General features: G+C 37.2%; 1 protein-coding gene across 3 annotated transcripts in view; it reads right to left on the bottom strand.

Annotated features, from left to right (window-relative positions):
- LOC118740413 (protein Aster-B-like) overlaps positions 1-19,143 on the bottom strand; it is a 57,204-nt gene extending 38,061 nt beyond the window's left edge. The window contains exons 1-7 of one of the 3 annotated variants that reach the window (XM_036471935.1): positions 18,344-19,143; positions 18,025-18,277; positions 17,782-17,912; positions 17,524-17,720; positions 14,298-14,607; positions 14,115-14,235; positions 5,140-5,454 (exon numbers count right to left, since the gene is read on the bottom strand). In XM_036471935.1, the coding sequence (XP_036327828.1) occupies positions 5,428-5,454; positions 14,115-14,235; positions 14,298-14,607; positions 17,524-17,720; positions 17,782-17,912; positions 18,025-18,277; positions 18,344-19,050 (1,746 nt within the window). In that variant the 5' untranslated portion in view covers positions 19,051-19,143 and the 3' untranslated portion in view covers positions 5,140-5,427. Of the gene's footprint in view, positions 1-5,139; positions 5,455-6,646; positions 7,173-14,114; positions 14,236-14,297; positions 14,608-17,523; positions 17,721-17,781; positions 17,913-18,024; positions 18,278-18,343 lie in introns of those variants that run through there. The other 2 variants (XM_036471933.1, XM_036471934.1) reach the window with 2 other exon arrangements.
- Positions 19,144-19,733: the final 590 nt, after the last annotated feature.

A 19,733-nucleotide genomic window follows, 5' to 3' on the forward strand; every position in this document is an offset into this window, starting at 1 on the left:
TTTGGAGAGCTTATGATTGCCTGTCTGATCATGGGAATGAGCACCTTAAAGTTAATCATAGTGATCCGGACAATCTTTTCGTGGAGCCAGACGGGACTCACACTCAGAGGATAGAGTCGCAATGGCGGGTAGTTAAACGTTTCTTTTATAAAGATAATTATAACCACCCTGCCAATTTTGCTGACATGGTTATTGAGGTTTTGTGGCGTAGTTCAATATTAAGAAAGCATGAAGATCAGTTTATAAAATTAATTGAAGCAATAAAGCATGTTTATAAACCCTAAATTTTATGTTTTTATTTAATTGCTTTTTTCTGCAGAAAATACTATATATTTCTTCAGGCATTTGGTAGGCAGTAGTTAGTACTTCGTTAGCTGGCAAAATAATAATTAACACTCACGCATCCTTCCGCGGCATAGGTGGAAGAATACAGCAGATACATGATTGTGTTTGTTAAAAGTGCCACCGAAACAGAGTGTGCGGTGTGATAATAATCCTAATGGATTTCAGTAGTTAGCTGATGATTCCCGTGATACATAAACTAAATAAATAAAACTGAACACTTTTTCCATCTTCTCTTCAAATCTTCATCACTTTTTGTTGAACTTTTTGCAATTGAAGAAGTAGTTAAAAACTTCTACTTTTCACTTCTACTTTCTACTTTCACTGGCTGCTGCAGCTCCTGTCAAATCCTCAAGCAACGCAGTAGGAAATGACATTACCAAATTACTCATATAACAAAACTTCATTCTCATTCTCAGTTTTAGTTCTTAGCGAGTGTGGGTCCCACCCACCTGACTAACGTAGAATTCGAGGCCATTCAAGTTCTTATGTCGACAGCGATGTTGATAGTGAACTCAGTGAACCTAGACAAGAAGATTCTAGTCAGGACAATGGCGTTGCAAGTGCTTCCGACAGTGAAATTAGTGGTGAATATGATAGTGAAAGTAAGCAGAAAATACAAAGCTAATACCATCGTTTCCATTCAATGAATCTTGGAGTATTCGTGGCGAAATCAATAGTGACGCTTCCCCACTAATTATATTTCAAATTTTCTTTGATGAAGACGAGTAAAGCTTATGCGAAAAAATTGGAGAATTATTACACCAAACCATCGGCAAGAAAGCGACCTAAAATTAATTTTACTGAAACGTCAAAAGATTAAATGCTGCCGTTTCTGGTCTTACGCTTGCTACAAGGCCAGAACAAAAACCATCCATTAAGTCCACGTATCATATGAACAAGATTATCGAGGAAGAAAACTGGAGAAAATAATGCCACGTCATTTAGTTTAAAAAAATTTTGGGAACACGTTTGCCCCAGGTAAGGATTTGTCTTTAGATGAGTCCCTGCTGCATTTTAGATGAAGATTATCTTTTAAACAACCCTACTTAAAAACAAACCCATTTTACAGGAACTTTACGTTCCAATCGCAAACCTAGTCCTAAATGTATAACCAGTAAGAAACTGAAGAGAGGCGAAATGATTTGGAGAAAATCGGGAAATGTTTATGTAACAAAATGGAAAGACAAACGTGATGTTTTGTCTATAACTACGGCACACCATTCGTGGCTAATCGAAGTTTCCAACAGCAGCGTCAAAACGAGATGAAACCAGAGGACGTTGCTGCTTATAACGAGAACATGGCAGGAATTGATCGATCCGAATAATTATTATCATATTATTACAGTGCCATAAAAACAATAAGATGGTATAAAAAGGTCCTACTTCATATCCTGGACATTATTATACCCGAGCGCACTTGTTCACCAGGGTACTATAACTTTGTTCACATAACGTTTGTTTGTAACAGGCCAAACGAATCGAGATAGACGTATACAAATGTATACATAAATGATCAGAATGAAGAGAAATCGATTAAGCGGTGACTGTCTGTCCGTTCGTCCGTCCGTCCATCCGTCCGTCTGTCCGTCTGTGCACACGATAACTCGAGTAAAAATTGAGATATCTTAACGAAACTTGGTACGTGCACTTCTTTCCGGCGTAGGACGGATAGTATTGAAAATGGGCAAAATAGGACAATAACCACGCCTACCTCCCATATACCGGTAATTTTCAGAAACGCGAAAACTGCGATATCTTAGTAACTACTGAAGATTATTCACTCAAAATTGATATTTGCAATAATTTTTAGACGAAAAACACGAATATTATAAATATTTGGAACATGGGCATAGCCACGCCCACTTATAGTTACATGTGTATATATTGGTAACTGCTTCATCAATTTCTTCCAAACTTGGCACAGTTGTTGTTGGCCTTGGTACAACATACCAAATGGCCGAAAATTTTTAAAATCGGACACTAACCACGCCCACATCCCATAAAACGGTAATTTAGAGAAATTCGAAATATTCGATAAATCAGTAAATATTAAAGCTAATTTATTCAAAATTGATGCTTGCAACAATTCTTTACCACGAAATACGGTTATGTTAAAATTTATGATCACATATTTGTATCTCGGTAACCGTTCTATCAATTTTTACCAACCTCGGTATGGTTATTGTTCTTGCCGCATAAAAGCAAAGCGTTGAAAATAATTGAAATCGGACTAAAATTACGGCCGCTTTTATTATAGCGGTAATTTCAGAAATGCTTGAAACTTCAACATTTCGAAATTTAATTACGCTAATTTACTCAAAATTGATACTAAAAACAATCCCTTGAAAAGAAGTAAAATTGTTTGGAATTTTGGAAAATGGGCGTGACGCATACGACTATGTATATACGTTTATCCCATTATGTCTAACTGAACGTTCTATCGAAGATGTTTAAAATAGTGGTAAAACCACCCCGGCTTACCATGTAGCGGTAGTTTTCGGAAAGGTGGAAAGCATATATTTAATTGCGCCGGGTATTTAATGTTCGGCTCTGCCCGAACGTAGACTTTCTTACTTGTTATACATATATAAAATGTTTCGTCCGAAAAATGCCTTTTTAGACTTTCGAGATGATTTTAAAATACTAGAGTTCACTCTTTAAAGCAAAACTGTGTGCGTTTCAGCGGAGTGTGAAAATGTGAAATATTCTACAGTTTTTTACAACAAACATACGACAAAGTTTCGCACTTTTAGTTTCGCGCAAACGCACAGATTAAACAATGACTGAAATGCAAAGAGCGAGAAAACTGTGCTGTGCTGTTCGTACATCGCTTCGGCAGTTAAAGCGACAGCACAAACGAAGAGCAACAAATATTCGAGACCGCGCTGTGGCTAAACTGTTTGAAACTTCGCATCCAAAGTTACAAGACGGTTCACGCTTTTCTACAAAACAAAGCGCTCATTTTTGCCATTCGCAATTTCGCATCAAAGAGTGAACTCTAGTATTAAGTTTGCTACATCTACCAGCAAATGTAGCTGAAGGCAAGGATATTGTTAATTTCGTAACATCCAGTGGACGTCAACAAAAATACAAAGCGCATCCTGTTCAATAGATATGAGCCTTTTCACTTCCTGAAAAAAATTTCCTTCCCTCCACAGTATCGGGGTTCAAGTAAGAATAAAAAAGTTTTCAAAAGAGATGCAAGTATTGTCTTAAAATTGGAAGCAGGAAGAAGCAAGCTGGCAATGCAAAAATTATTTTGATAAGCCGGCACTATGCCCCGATGGATGTTTTGAAAATTGTATTTATAAATAAGTTTTAACGTGTAAATTATCACTTTAATAAAGAATAGTATTTAAGTATAAATAATTATTTTTTAAACATGTTGTTTATTTTCTCCCGTATTAATAACGAGTTGTCCCGCAATTACATTTCCAAAACTAAACAAACTCTTAAGGGCCATTCACATACAACTTTCCTCGCTTTGTTTGACAGTTCAAACTTTGACAACAAAGCGTGAAACGCAGAAGGTATGCTACAATAAACGCTTTGACAGCTTTTTTCGTTCTCCTTTTCCTCCATATATTTTCTCTGTAAAATAGATAACAATATAATAATATGCATTAATTATAGCAATAAAAATTCCTATTTACCCTATTTTTGTCATTAAATGCAAATGCAAGCGCACGAGAAAAGATATATAGAGACAGCTTGTCAAAGCGGGCAAAAGTTGAGAGTTGCCCAAGATTTTGCTTTGCTTCAAACGTTTTTTATGTGAGCATACTCATGCATATGCCTACATCGATCTTAGGGTCAAAACATAGTGGAGCGGCGAGCAAAGCGAAGAGCTAGCATCGAGCAAAGCTTCAATTACAAACGTGTATGTACGCTTTGCTCTTCACTATGCGCTTTCCCATTGAAACATATGCGTTTGAAATCGACGCTTTTCTCGATGCTCTTTGCTCGCCGCTCCACTATGTTCTTACCCTTATATGTCAAAGCAAAGAACTATCAAGCAAAGCGAAGAAAGTTATATGTAAATCAGCCTTTAAAAACAAAATGCTATGGCGGGTCACATTTTAAAAAGTGGTGCAGTGAAAAAAGCGGGAATGTCTGCACCTCATCTTTGTATGAAAAAATGAATTGATTCTCCACCAGCCACCTGCTAAATTTAATTGAAGCCGAATGAGTTAAGGAACGCATCTATGTTGTTGGTTTATTTCTTCAGAACATATGTATATGAGTGTATAATTTGTAAGACGTATTCTAATGTTTGATGATGTTATTGCAATATTGTTATTTTGACTAATTTGGCTTATTTGTTTAGTATAATTCTGAGAAGTTAAATTAAAAAACGACACTGAAATGGCACAACGCCGAAACTGGTTTGCCTCCGAACCGAATTTGACAAGGCATGACTAAAATTCAGTCAAAAATACATCAAACAAGGAACTCAAGATTTAGACTCCTATTATGGTTCACAACTCAATTTGTAGACAACTCGACCATTTATTGTTATTGCCGTTCACAGTTTTCAGTTGACTGCAGCCATTGAAAAGGTCGGAAATTCTATACAATTCCATAGCATATGTACGTATCCGTATGCAAGTGTTTAATATTTACGCTTAGAAGTAAAAAAACATACAATTTGCTTACATTTTTACCTTCCTTTTATTAGCTCGGGATGTAGCTATGTAATATTGATGCGCCTAAAAGATGCAGCGATTTCTATTCTCAAGTTACATGCCTGATGACAGTACGAATGGCAATTATAATAGGGAGGTTTTAGTTTATTAAACTATAATTTTATTAGGCATTGCTATGTAGATGCTGCCATAAAAATTTCTATGATCAATTTTTCTGTCAAACGCACGCATATGTATACGCATGCTATGGAGATCCGCCTTTATGTTTTACCGATGAGCCCGAGGATGCTGGTGCCAGACAACTACGATTTGAAAGTTGAGTTGAGTGTCCCACAAAATTACAACTTACAACTCAGCTATCTTCAAAGTTGTGAATCAAAACGGCATCACACTTCAAAATGCCGTTGTTTTTGTCATAATAGGTGTGCATAGTAACTTATCCAGTGAAAAATTGCAGCGAGAGCTTAAAAGCAAAACAGAGCGTGAAATTGAGAATAGAAAACTAGCAGAAAAAGTTATTGAACACAAAACTAGTAAAAAATTGCAAGTGAATAGTTGTTGCACTGTTTTGAAATGAAATACATGGTTACATTTTACTATTTATAAATCAGTTTTAAACTCTTTGCTTTACACACAGGCACTTACACAATCCAGTACATCGCTAATATTTTGATTTCCATTCATTTTACTTTTGTTTATGCTTAACCAACTCAACAAATAGCAGCTTTTGACATTTTCTCTTCTTTTTCTGCTAGCTGATTTCTGCTAATAAAAAATTCACTAGCAAGAATTTACAGCTCTCCCGTGTTATGATGGTCTCGATTCAGTGCAATCTTGCACATTTTTTGGGTTATTATACAATTTTCCAGTAAACATTTCCTGGTTCCAGTAAAAATTAGTACTCACTATTTGTTACTATACGCACCTAATATATTTTATTCTCGTCGAGTAACTGTATTTTGAACTTTCCAGTTATGTATACTTTTTATCCATTACATACAAATATACCAGTTATACATAACTGAAAAGTTCATAATACAGTTTCTCGACAAGAATAAAAGATATTTTAACTCACTCAACGACATTTTGAAGTGTAAGGGTTATACTTTAAGGTGCCGTCAATGGCTTTGGGAACACGTAATTTTCTGTGATGCTACATAACGTTAAATATTGGCAAAACCCGATATTTTTTCAGATTTAGGTTAGGATATTATTTGAACCGGAGACAACAGAGAAATTCTGAGTGCAGATTCCAATTTAGCGTACCGGAAATCTTCGGAAAAGTATATACAGGTTTCTGGTTCTAAGGTTTGGCCAAATTCTATCGGCCTGTGCTATTGTTTTAAAAAAAAAAAAAACCATATCCTTTTCCTAGTAGTTTTGACCATGATAAAAACATAGCAAGGTATAACCGTTCTCTCAATTTGTCGGCCATGATTTTTTTTTGAAGTTTGCCAACATTTTAAAATCATATAAAAGTGAAAATAAAAAATTGAAATTGTTCGAAATTGTTGTTGCTTGAGATTGAAAATGAAAATGTGTGTGTGAGTTTGTGAGTAAATTTAAAAATTAAATTGTTTGGAAACGTCAAGAATTTTAAAAGTGACTCTCAGCGGTTCTACCTTACTATATTTTTATCATGGTTTTGACTATCTCATATTACAGCGTAAAAATTAAAAAAAATATAAAGGCAAATATAGAGAATTTTGACAGGAAAATGTATAACCTTAATTCTGGGGGGATGTGTTAAGTCGCTCTTTGGGAAGAGAGAAGTTCTGATTGATGTTCTGATAACAATGAAAATCCCTTGAGATGCTTAACTCGCAGGTCCCTAGTGACAGTAATCATCTGCCTATTAACGAAGTAGAGGAATTTGATTGCGAGCTAGCAATCATGATGAGGTTAATGATTTACTTGCTAAAAAGAAAAAATTATTCTGCTACATGGCTGACAAAATCTTACACAGGATTATTAAAAGCCTTTACTGATATTTTTCTCTTTATTCTCTTTAAAACTATTGCGCTAATTGCTGTTCTTATGAAAGTAATAAATGGTTGTCTTAAGGAAAGAATTTACAACTTCTTGGAAAATAATAATTATTTTGCTGCGTCGACGTTTGCCTATAGAAGTAACAGATCAGTGTCCTCGTGTGTAAACCAGATTCATCACCAAATTGCAGTCCTAAAAGATTCAAGAAACATGTGATATTGTGTTCAACTGACTTAAGTAATGCTTTTGAGATATTTAAATATTGTTTGTTGTAAACAATTTCAATACGAACTTGGCCCAATCATATGTTTAAATTATTTATCGTATGTTGAATGGATTATTTATTTTCTTGCATAAGCTGATGAAGCTTGGCAGCACCATAACTGAATATCTCATTGGTTTTAAATACGATTCATTCGGATTTTGGTCACGAGCGGGTGTGGTATGGTCGCGTCTGTTCGCTTATAGTTCGCAGTTATCCCACGTTTTGTGCTTGTGAAAATTTTTCAAGTGTTCTAAGACAAAGGCTTTTTGTGGGGCCGCGCTAACTTATAAACTTTATTTCTATAATTAAATTAACTCGGTCGTCGCGAAAATATAATTAGTGCTAACAAACTCAGGTGAGTGGTCCTGGCTAAATTTCAATTGTCACATTTTTCTTAGATTGAGAAAAAGATTGCCTCAGGTTGCCGGCAAAAAAGAAAAAGAAGCTGCCGTTTAAGGCACACTCTAGCAAAATGGCGTCGCCGACACGAAAGTCGGTGGCGTCTTTTGTTAAAAATGCCACTAGTGGCACATCCAAAAAAGCTAAAATAATTGAAAGCGAGGATGTCACTGGCTTTTACGAGCTGTCCAATGATGGTCTTGTAAAAATCTGTGAGGACTCCTTAGCAGGTAATAATGCAAATAATAATGATACGACAATGGACTGTGATTTGAGGTTAGGGTCAGTAGGCAGTGAAGGTTCAGTGGTATCAAATACCGTTAGTGCTAATACGCAAAAAGAGCGCGACAATAAGCAAGATGGTGGTGTAGTCTCCTACCCGCAGCATTTTCGCGGTGAAATTTTTGTGCTGGTTGACTCTTCGGCCAGTACAGTTATGAATAATGAAAAATTGACAACAGGTCTAGAGCTTTTCAGCCAAATCAAAGACTTGTGATTTAAGGATATGGATCTCATCCATGCGGTTGGCAGGTCACTCTACAAGGTGACTTTTACAAGCACGTACTCTGCAAACACATTTTTATTCGATACACGTATTGTGAAGCGTGGTTTAAGGGCGTTCGTTCCTCGGACAGCACTCGAGAGCTACGGGGTAATCAGGGGTGTACCCACGTGTTTTATTGAGCAGGAGATTGCCAAGGAAGCAATTAGTAATATTCCAATAGCATCCGTTAGGCGCTTTACGCGCAAAGATGAAGCTAATAGCACTTATGTCCCCACTACTACTTTAAAAATTGGGTTTGAAGGTAATGAAATCCCAAAGACCATTGTTTATAACTACACCAAACTTACTGTTGAATACTTCGTACCCTCCCTGAGGCAGTGCGACAACTGCGGAAGGCTAGGGCACACCAAACTCTCGTGTAAAAGTAAGGCAAGATGTTTGAAGTGCGGCAACCCAGAGTGTAAGGGTGCAGACTGTAGAGATAAATCATGCATATTGTGCGGTATAACTGGGCATACTGCCAAAGACAAGAATATCTGCCCCCAATGGGAGAAAGAACAAATGATAAATCGTATTAAAACAGTTAAAAAAATGTCCCGCAAAGAGGTCTTGGACCAATATTACCCCAAGACGAGTAATCGCTTTGACTTATTAGATTGTGATGAGACCAGCTTTCCACATCTTAACAGTAACTCAAGTGAGGTGGTTGACAAGGACATGCATATAAACAAAAATTTTACTAAGAAATCATATAGCTATGTGACCAAAAAACACACACCCAAAGAAACCAAACCCCTTAGCAGAGCACCCCGTAGACCCCCTGCGCCGATAAATCCGGTGTACAATTCCCCGGAATACCAAAAGGGCATAGTGACAAATTGAGCGGCTAATGGCCGAAATGATCAAAATCACCCAAAGACTGTCTATCGAAAATAGAGACACGCAAACGTTTAATGACATCCAATCAGTAAAAAACCAATTTGAACGTATTTTAAATCAAAGGGATGGGATAGAAATCTCAAACTTTTCTGTCCAACACCACCCATCATAGAAAAATTCTAAACTATAGTCTAATCAAAAAATGTCGTAGCGATGGGTATGGTGGTGTAGCCATAGCCATCAAGCATGACGTTAAATTTAAAAAACTCGCCTATAACTCCGAGTATGATGTTTTGATAATCCAAACCAAAAACCTTAACCCGAACATTACAATTTGCAACCTATATTTTCCACCCAGAATCAATATAAATGATTTCAATAATGAAATAACCAGGATTTTAAATTTTTTAGAGGCACATAGAAATATCTTCTTAGTAGGTGACTTTAATGCCAGATCAACCCAATGGGGCGATAGAGTTGACTCAAGTAGAGGCCGGCACCCATCAGACACATTCGGCAGTCATCTTTTCGATGCTTAAATGGTGGGGACTATACGTATAAAATGGATATTCGGTCGGAAAATGGCTTAGTGCTTGATCTGGCCTTCAGCAATGACTTTTAAAGCAAAGTACAAGAAGAGATCAAACGAGCCACTTACGTGACAAGTGGAAATCGAACCCCCAAACCCTGGTGGAATAAGGAAGTCGATAAAGCGTATAGATTCTTCCGGATTGCGTTCCAAAAGGCCAAACAATGGCCCAGCCCCAACAACTTCGAAAATCTGCTTGAACAACGGAAGTCCTGGAAAAAAGTTGTTAAAGATGCCAAAAAGAAGAATTTTAACAATAAAATTTACCAAATAAACTCCAGTCTAGGGAAAAAAGCGTGGAAGTTTGTCAAGACGTTACGTGGCGATCACAGTCAAACTAGTAAGGGGGTCTGGAATGAGGAGTATAACCAGGACTACCTTAACATGCTTAAAGAACAAATCCCGACTCAGGTAGCGGTGACAGAAATAAACTGCCCTACGCAGCCAAGTCCTAACCTTGCGATTACATGTGACGAGATCAACTTCATACTTAATAAGAAAAAAGACACAGCGGCGGGCGCTGATAACATTTCTTATAGCATGCTGAGGTCACTGTCTGACTTCACTCTAAACACGTTCAAAACCTCCATCAATGACATTTTGTTGTCCAACCAAATTCCCCCCCACTGGCACGTAATTAGGATTGTGGCTATACCCAAAAGGGACAAAGACCTCACTCAAATAGAGAATTTTAGACCCATATCGCTCATCTCAGTTATGTTAAAAATAGTAAATAGTGTTATTAAAGAAAGACTATACGAATTTGTGGAGTCGAACTGCATCCTACCAAATAACACCTTTGCGTACAGAAAGAACAAGTCGACAGCGATGTGCATTAATCACATGCTACACCAAATTGGGGTTCTTAGAGGTAACAGAAAGCAGGTAATTTTGTGCTCCACAGATGTATCGAACGCGTATAATTGCGTCAACATTCCTACCCTTCAACAAATTCTTGTAGACCTGAAAGTTGAGAAACTCTATACTGACTGGATAATACATTTTTTGGCTAGCAGGACTTTGAAACTAGGAAACAGTACGGTCGAAATCAGCAATGGGCTACCGCAAGGAAGTGTACTGTCACCAATCCTCTTTAACATTTATACAAAACGGCTACACAATCTATCCGACTCCAATATGCAAATATACCAGTTCGCTGATGACTTTTTCTTTGTATCGTCTGGCAGTAGCTTCCCTTAGGCTAACAGCAACCTCCAGGTAAAACTAGACAGCTTCATTGAAATCTGCAGCGAACTACAACTAAGTTTCAACCCAAGCAAAACTAAAGTCATGCATGTTAGTAGAGGACCAAAAAGGGAAATTAATGTCACTATAAGCCAGACTAGATTACAACAAGTTAATGAAATTAAAGCACTGGGCAGAATAATAAACAGCTCTCTGACCATGAGTAGTCACTATAAATCTACCATAGAGGCAACTTCCAACAATATTAAGTTTTTCAAATACCTAACAAATGCCAAATCGGGTCTACATCCGCAGAAAGCCATGAACATATACAAAAGTCTAGTTAGGTCTAAAATTGAGTATGGATACACCACTGCTGCAAATGGTGCCAAATCTGCCTCCAAAAAAATACTCACTCTACAAAACAAATTTCTCAGATGCTTAGGTTTAACGCCCTCTACCCCTATTCCCACCATGTATGCACTGGCCAATGAACTGCCTCCTGCCGAGAGGTCAATATGGCTAACCGCGAAAGAACTGGCTAAAATGTTTGCGGTTAATGACCCCATAGTTGATTCGGTTAGATCCAGCCCCCTTGTGAACTCCAGTTACTCCTTCACATATAACAAATTCAGACAAATTTTCGACCGGCTTGAACCTGTGGGATATCATCCCACCTCCACCAACTGTGAAATAATCGACAGCGCTTTCCCTAGCATCAAGGCCACAATGACTGCTGAATGTGCCAATGCTCACTTCTCTAGGATGCTCAACAATTACAAGGAGAGGAGTTTTAACGTCATGTTCACCGATGCATCGCTCTCTGACAGCAAGACTGGGTGTGGCATATACAATTACAACTATGATACTGAAACTGCATTCCACCTACCCTTTAAGTCGTCCACAGCCTTTGGGGAACTCTTGGCCATTGAAGAGGCAATTAATATCGCGTCCAATAATACTAATTTAGTATTATTTACAGACAGCCTTGTGTCGTGCCAAACCCTTAAAAACGCTAACTCACTCAACAGCATTGCTAGTAGAATCCTACGAAAAATCCACGCAGCTGCTTTCGACAGTATCCATATTGCATGGATACCCAGTCACAAAGGTATTCCGGGGAATGAAAGGGCTGACAGTATTGCCAAAAAGGCAATTGACAGTAGCAGTTGTAAAAACTACTTATACACTACCGACGAAGCTATCAAGCAGATAAAAGAAACATTGTATAACGAATGGTATGCTGGTTTCCTGGCATATGCAAATGATCATCCTAACTTATATGCTACTATCTTCCCCACGAGAAGAGATACCGCATGGTTCAAAAAACTTTCACTGTCCCCTTCCAATATTAAAACCTTGAATCGGATACTAACAGACCATACCTATGACAAGAACTACCTGTTCAAAATTCAGGCCTATCGGTCAAATCGCTGCTCGTGTGGTCAAGTTGATGGATACGTCCAACAGACTTTCCACTGCAGGCGGCACTCGAATGTCAGATCCGGATACGATATTTTCCAAACACATAACAGCTTTGAGGCAATTTTTCGTGACAAAAATCTAGTCAAGATAACTCAACTGATTAACTTTTTACAAAAAGCCAAGATCGCCTTTTCATTTTTATGTTTACTTTTTTATGTTTGTTTTTGGCCGTTTTATTATAATTTATTCGTTAATTTTGAGCTCCAGGCCGGTTATTAAATAAAACATAGATTTTGGTAGTTTTATTTATTACATTTATTGCAGTCGATTGGAAAAACTCAATAATTCCTGAAGATGCCTTCAGATTGAAGGCGAAATATCGACAGCAATAAATGTAATAAATAAAACTATCAAAATCTATGTTTTATTTAATAACCGGCGTGGAGCTCAAAATTAACGAATACATTTTTATGTTTACTGTAATTTTTGTTTAAAACCCACTTATGTATATTTATAGTACTGGTGTTGTAACTAGTACATTCGTTTCATGTATTTACTATTTATACCGTCTCCACTTCGCTCAAACCTTTTCAATCCGCTCGCTGGCGTGTCATTCCGCCGCATACAAGGCTAACATAAGCCGCACCTAAACTACAAGCGTTTCAAGCAACTTCGGCACGCCCAGTGCAAGCGTTTCAACAAGTCGTCTAATGTGTCCCCACCGTCACCTTCCTTTAACTCGTAATACGTTCTGAAGTCCAACTACACCAGTCAGAAGATAACATACACGGAGGAACAACCTGGAGTATGCGGTCCTAACTCTTAGGAACTGGCCACTAATCCAAAACACAAAAAAAAAAAAAAACGATTCAATGAATTGAACAGGTTAAAATAAAAATGCTATTGGCTGAATATAAGAGAAGGCTTACAGCTGTTAAAAGACTTTTGTATCCTTTTTACTTTTACTTAAAAAAATATGAATTTGACGGCGCCTTGCTTAAACAAAATTTTAAGTTCTAATGAACACACATCCATACATATGTAGAAACTTAATCAATTTTAACAAAGTTGATTGAATAGATTCGATGGTTACGAAGATTTAGCCATTTTCTTTAGGAAAAAAATCAAATGTGGAAAATTGACTTTTGATTCTGACCTGTGTATACTTATGTTACAGATAAAGAGCTTAAGGTCAGGATTTCAAAATGTCTTAATTTTTGGCGTCTGAAACGCTAGGTCCACGTCGTGTCGTGGTATAAATTCCCACATCATTTCTAAGCATAACTTCTGGCATCTTCATGATGGTTCACAGACTTTTAAAACTAACCTGCTACTACCGAATGGTTCTGCCGTACACGTATTTTTCACAAACAGCAACATCCCATTCAAATGAAGAACTGTCCCAATTAGAATTAGAGGCAAATATCACTTCCTTATCTTAATAGAATCCACTACAATATAAATACATAGCCAACTTCTATTCTATCTTAGCTCAAATACTTGCTAAAACAACTGTATATCTACGCATTTAGGCATTATAAATAGTGAAATTAACATACATATATGTATCAGTGCTTTTTTTTGAGATTCTGATAATTGAATTAAATTTCTTTCGGCGAGCAGCGCCTATGAAAATTTACTTAAAAGCACAGCGTTCAAAAGCGGCTACATTATTAGCTTGCCTTTAGCTGCTAGACTACAAAATTTTATATAAGTTGCATAATATTTTTGTTTTCTAAAATTTGTAATAAATGTGCAAACCATTTGCACAGACTTTTGCGTTTTAGTATTGCCTAAATGAGTTTAAAGCTATAGCTCCTCATGTATTTGTTCGATTTGTTGTGTTAGTTTGTCACTTTTGTGTATGAACTCACACACGACGCTCACCTTTTTTAACAATTCAATGGCAGTTTGCAGTACTTTGTGCCATTTCTTCAACTCAGCCTCATGTAGAATCTCCTGTTGGCGCAGCAATTCCATCCATTCTTGAGTCGAATTGGGCAATTCTCTGTGATGGGAATAGAAAATTACCTTTTTTGCGATTAATAAACCCGATGACTTTATACTTACTTCAACGCGGCCAAATTAGGCAGACGCGCTCGACTGCTTATATTATCATCGATACGCTCCTCTAACGACCAAAGCTTAAGCAGGAGTATCACATTTAAAGCGATCAAGAAACACAACAGACAAATGACAAACACTGATAGCCATTTGTGTTTGTTTTGCGGTTCAGTGTCGCTCGCTGGCTGTTGTGCTACAGCAGCTGTAAGACGGGGAACCTGACGGCGATTGGTGGCCACTGACACTTCGAGGGGTTCTGTTTTCTTTTGTGCTTCGGGCACATCTTCTGTTATCGGCCGAACTTGAGTCGAAGTACCTTAAGGGAAAGAGAGAGAGAGAGTAAGGAAATGATGAGGAACGGATAGAAGCAAGGCATATTTAATAAGGTAGAAGTGATTTTGACATTTCTCTCTTTTGAACACCGACTATAATGTCAAATGATAAATAACATTTAACCCTTTTCAAGTTGGCATTTTCTATTTTTCATTAAAAATTTGATTGCATGCTGTGAGATAGTTTTGAATTGTGTGAATTTTTTGGTTTTTCGACCACATCCATTTATAGATACACATGTACAGTGCCGAACAGAAGTATTGGCACAGTGAATTTATCGCAATATATGCAAAGTTTCTTATTCTAATTTATTTTCAAGAATTTTTTATAAAAATATTGTTCATTCTACATCAGAAAACATAATAATAAAATTTCTAAACTTTGTGCAAAACTCAGGAAAATTCATTAAATTTGCACACTAATTTGCAACTTTTTATTCAGATTTTTTAAAAAAATTCTAAGCATGCAGTTTCATAGCCCATTCAAATTTAGTATAACAAAGTGCAAGTTTGAACTCTCTAGAAAACCGCATTGATTTTTGGTAATTTTTTTCACGCAAGTTCTTCCATACAAAGTAATTCGACAATTATTTTTTGTATGGAGAAAATGAGCAACACCTTCCACTGAAAAAATTACATTTTCTCATACTAAAATTGAATGGACTATAAAACTGCATACTTAGAATTTTTCTAAAAAATCTGAATAAAAAGTTGCAAATTACTGTGCAAGTTTAATGAATTTTCCTGAGTTTTACACAAAGTTTAGAGATTTTATTATTACGTTTTCTGGTGTAAAATGAACTATATTTTTATAAAAAATTATCGAAAATAAATTAGCATAGAAAACTTTGCATATATTGCGAAAAACTCACTGTGCCAATACTTTTGTTCGTCACTGTATACAAAAATAAAAGGAGTTGGAGCTAGGAGCGGTGCGATGTGTGTGGCAAGAGCCAAGAAGTTAAAGTGGCGTTGTACTTTAAAGCTCCTAGTTGCAAAGTTAGAACAGCTTCGTTCGGAGAACGGCTGCGGTGTTCAATTGGAAGATTCTTCCCGTGTCTGTGAAAACCATTTCAACGCGAATGATTTTATTACTTTCCTATTGCAGGCAAATATCTTTAAGCGCATGACTTTATACCAAGGTGCAGTTCCCAAGCACACGAAAGTTCAGAAGTGACGATATGATCTGTTGATGCGCAGACGCAAACTGAGACCCAAACAGCAAGAAATAAATAGTTCCTTACAAAATTACGCACGTCAGGACCTAGATTTATACTGATATACATACGTATGTATGTGTACATTTATTCAATGCAATGATTCCATACAATGTAGTTTCAAAACGGAAATATACCTTCTTAATGAAAAAATTAAGACAATGGAAGACACTATAGCGGCTAAGTCTTTACAAGCCTCCCTTGAAAAAATTTTCACTAAAGGGCAGTTAAAAAAACTATCAACAAATTGTTAGAGTTAAGTCTTCATATAAATTTAGAAGAAAACATTAAATAATTTTTTTATAAGTGCCGGATGTTTTTTAGAATTAAATATTTAAATAAGAAACTAAACCCGCAAAAACATTGGGCGAATAAAAAAAATGTTTAAAACAGATCCATAAAACATTTCTTTCATTTTATTCACGCGTTTTCCTATATGAGGTATTCGTTTCTGTCTATATGTATACATATTTATGTGCATATAAGATGCAAATGCAATTAAAATTCTTTGAAGGTAATATTGAAGGAATTCTTAAAATTAGTATACGTGCATACATATGTATGTATTTATGCTGATGCGTTTCAATTGATGCTAGTTTGTAGCAAACATATCACTCGCACCTCAAAAGGTTAATTTGTTTGTTTACAGTTTTTTGACATTATAACTTGCTACAAGAGAGTTCGAGCTAGTTGTAACTTCTACCTTATTAAATATGCCTTGGATAGAAGATAATAAACAAATAAACATGCAAGCATACGATGGGCGATATCTGACGATTTTTGATTGAGTATGAATACATTCAGAAGTATGTGTATGTGAGACATTGAGTCGTACAGCATCAAGAATGATAGAATACACCATAGTATACCATGGTATAACATCATATCGTATTAAGTGTACTTGCTAGATGCTCGAAGAGGACAAATTTTGCAAATGAAGTATGTGCCGGATGATAAAATGCTTTTTAACATTATGACTAACAACATCTAAATGCTAAATACAGTCGCCACAAGTATAAGACTAAACAGAAAAATGTGTATGGTTAACCGAATTAGAGCATGTGTTAAGAGGATACCGGGAGGAATAATGGTTATAAAAACTAGTCAACATGCAACGGAACGGGTTCATGTAATAGTGATAGTCTACTAGGCGCACTTCATTATACCTTCCTTGCTATTCGATTGCACGACAAATTCCTCATATACTTCTATAATGTTATGAAGTGGGCTATGTTGCTGCTGGTGCTTTTTAAGCTTGCCTATATGATTATCAAAGCAAGGTTCTTGATGATGCTGACAGGCGTGCAGGTGTAGATTATTACTCTTAAGGTGATTATCGGAGTGCTGCAGGTGTTGATGATCAATACCAACACTTTCAACACAATTAGTAAAATGGAAGTGGCGGTGATGATGAGTATTGTCACATTGTCGATTACAATTGTTAGTAATTGTTAGTGATGGTGGTGTTAGCAGTGCTAGAGGAGAACTTTGTGTTGCACGTGAGATTTGCAGTTGGAGTGGAAGCGTTAGAAGTAGTAGCATTGGCAGTGGTATTGGCAATGGCAGTGACAAAAAAAGTTGTGGTATCAAAAGTAGAAACCGTAGTTGGATTATACGAACATTGATCATTTTTGTTGTGGAGAGTGACAGTAGTATTCGTGTTGATTAGTTTGTTGTGCTTACCGCGACGTGGACGACGTCCTTTTGCCTTGGAGGGTGGAATGCAAGTTTCATTTTGCAAAGCTTGGAGCATTGCGCCGAAGTATTCTTCCATGCCAGCCCATGTATTCTTCTCTATGAAGCCTTTCACGACACCCCAAATAGATTTCTTGTATTTAATTTGAGCGTGCACAGACAGCATTGTGTGGTCATCAACGGTTCTGTAGAAGTACGATAATTTTTGTATTGTAGAAATCTCTTAAAAAAGGCACACGCACTTACCTTACTAAGCAGTAATGAATTAATACACTAAAGCTATCAGCATATGGAATGCCAGCATTAACACTATTTACATCTATGGAATACAGTTCGCCTGGTTTGCTACATTCACGCATTTCTTGAGTCTCAGTCACCTGCAAACGGGGAAATATATTTAAAATTAAACAAACCGCGAAAGAGTAGTTGAATTGATAAGTGTAGCTCAAACGCTTCTCTACTCTGCCACGAATTCTATTTTTTCTTTACCTTTGATACTTTTGGACCTACGGAAGCTAATAGTTGCACAGTCAAGCCTAAGGTGCGTGTCTTCTTGCCCTCATCGGTGGTTACCCACTCGCCGAAAGACATATTTTCAGTTTTACGCATAGCGTGGAAATCTGCCACGAATTTAGACTTGGAGAAAAGCATGTTGAACAGCGTATCTACATTAATGGGAAGTATTGTGTGTACTAATTGACGGCCTTCATGTGCTGATGTGCACTCAGCAGTAGCAACAAATCTGTAACAAGAAACATTTATGCTTAGTACCATTTTGAATTCACGACATCAAAGTTGTCAAACTTACGGTGCTTTGTTATACTCAGAGTCACTAGAACACGAGGCATCTGTTGGCAGATTTGTTTGATTATTGCTTGCTGCCTCATCACATTCTCGTGTGCTTTTGTTCACTTTTCGCTTTGCCTCGTGTGTGACTGCCTTAAGTGTGGAACTTTTAGTTTCTCTACTGGAAGCACTAACCCCACCCCCACCACTGCCACTATCATTGGCAGAACTGTTCGCGATTTTGCTCTTGCCTGTCTCTTCTTCCAGCTTCACTGAGGTCAGTGTCAATTCCTTTGCATTCATTGTGTTCTTTGAATCACGCTCACCGTTATTATCACTTGTTTTATTATCAGAACCGCTTGTCGACGTGGTCGTCGAAGAGTTCACAACCGATTTATTCGAACTGAAGAAATATGATGATTTCGTTCTGGGCTTACAACCGCCAGCGCTGCTTGTGCTGGAGCTATTGCCACCGCTATTGCTGGCAATTTGTGTAACTGAGTTAGCTGTGCTGTAGTTGCTGCTAACAATCGAATTTGTGTCTTCTAGTGCTGATGCAAAATCAATATCACCTTCACTTTCTACTGGCAAACTAGTTGGATCAATGTAATCTTCATCGTCTGTGGTTAAACCGAGTTCATCACCATAGCAATTATGCACCCATTGCCATATTTCCTGTGGGGGCATCGGCTTGTTCATCAAAGTATTTTGCCATACTCGAAAGAGCATCAAAAACGCTTTGTCCCTTGTTGTGAATGTTGCAAAGAAGTATTTCTCCTTAGCAGTACATATGGAAATGGCATTGGGTATGACAAGTGCGGTTTTCTCTTTTGTTATTGAGGTGACATCCTTCCAGCGGATAGTTAAATATGTTTCCCAACGAAAGATATTAGCATGAAAACAAACATAATTCTGTGAGACATACAATCGTCCCTGAACGAGTATATCACGCTGCAGAGCACACGAATAATCTAGAATGTGAAAAAATTCCAAGAACTTATAGCCTGATTGCCCGATCGGTGAAAAGTGCTATATTATGCTTACCAACAATAAGCCGTTCGTCGCTTGGAACTTCCTTGAATAACTTTTTGAAATCTTCCGCACGCGATTTGTAATTCGGATAGAGTACGTTGTACCAAGACTTCTTTTTGGCGCGCTCCGAGAGTCGTGAGCCACTTTTGGGTTTATCAAAAGCGGTTGAATCCTGAACCACACCACGCACTAACTCGCCAGATGTGTCACTCGACTTGCTGATAGTGTCCTGAAATGAAAGAAAATGTCAAAGATTAGATCAATTTTGGCTTATGCATATCGAGAGCTTTTATCCAATACTTTATATCTTCTTTAATAAAATTGAATCTCCGATATTTGCCTGTGTTATAAAGAAAGTAACGGGACGGAGGGCACTGTTA

Source organism: Rhagoletis pomonella, unplaced genomic scaffold (assembly GCF_013731165.1).
Source record: "Rhagoletis pomonella isolate Grant_MI unplaced genomic scaffold, Rhpom_1.0 Rhpom_scaffold_00006, whole genome shotgun sequence".
NCBI classification, from domain to species: Eukaryota; Metazoa; Arthropoda; class Insecta; order Diptera; family Tephritidae; genus Rhagoletis; species Rhagoletis pomonella.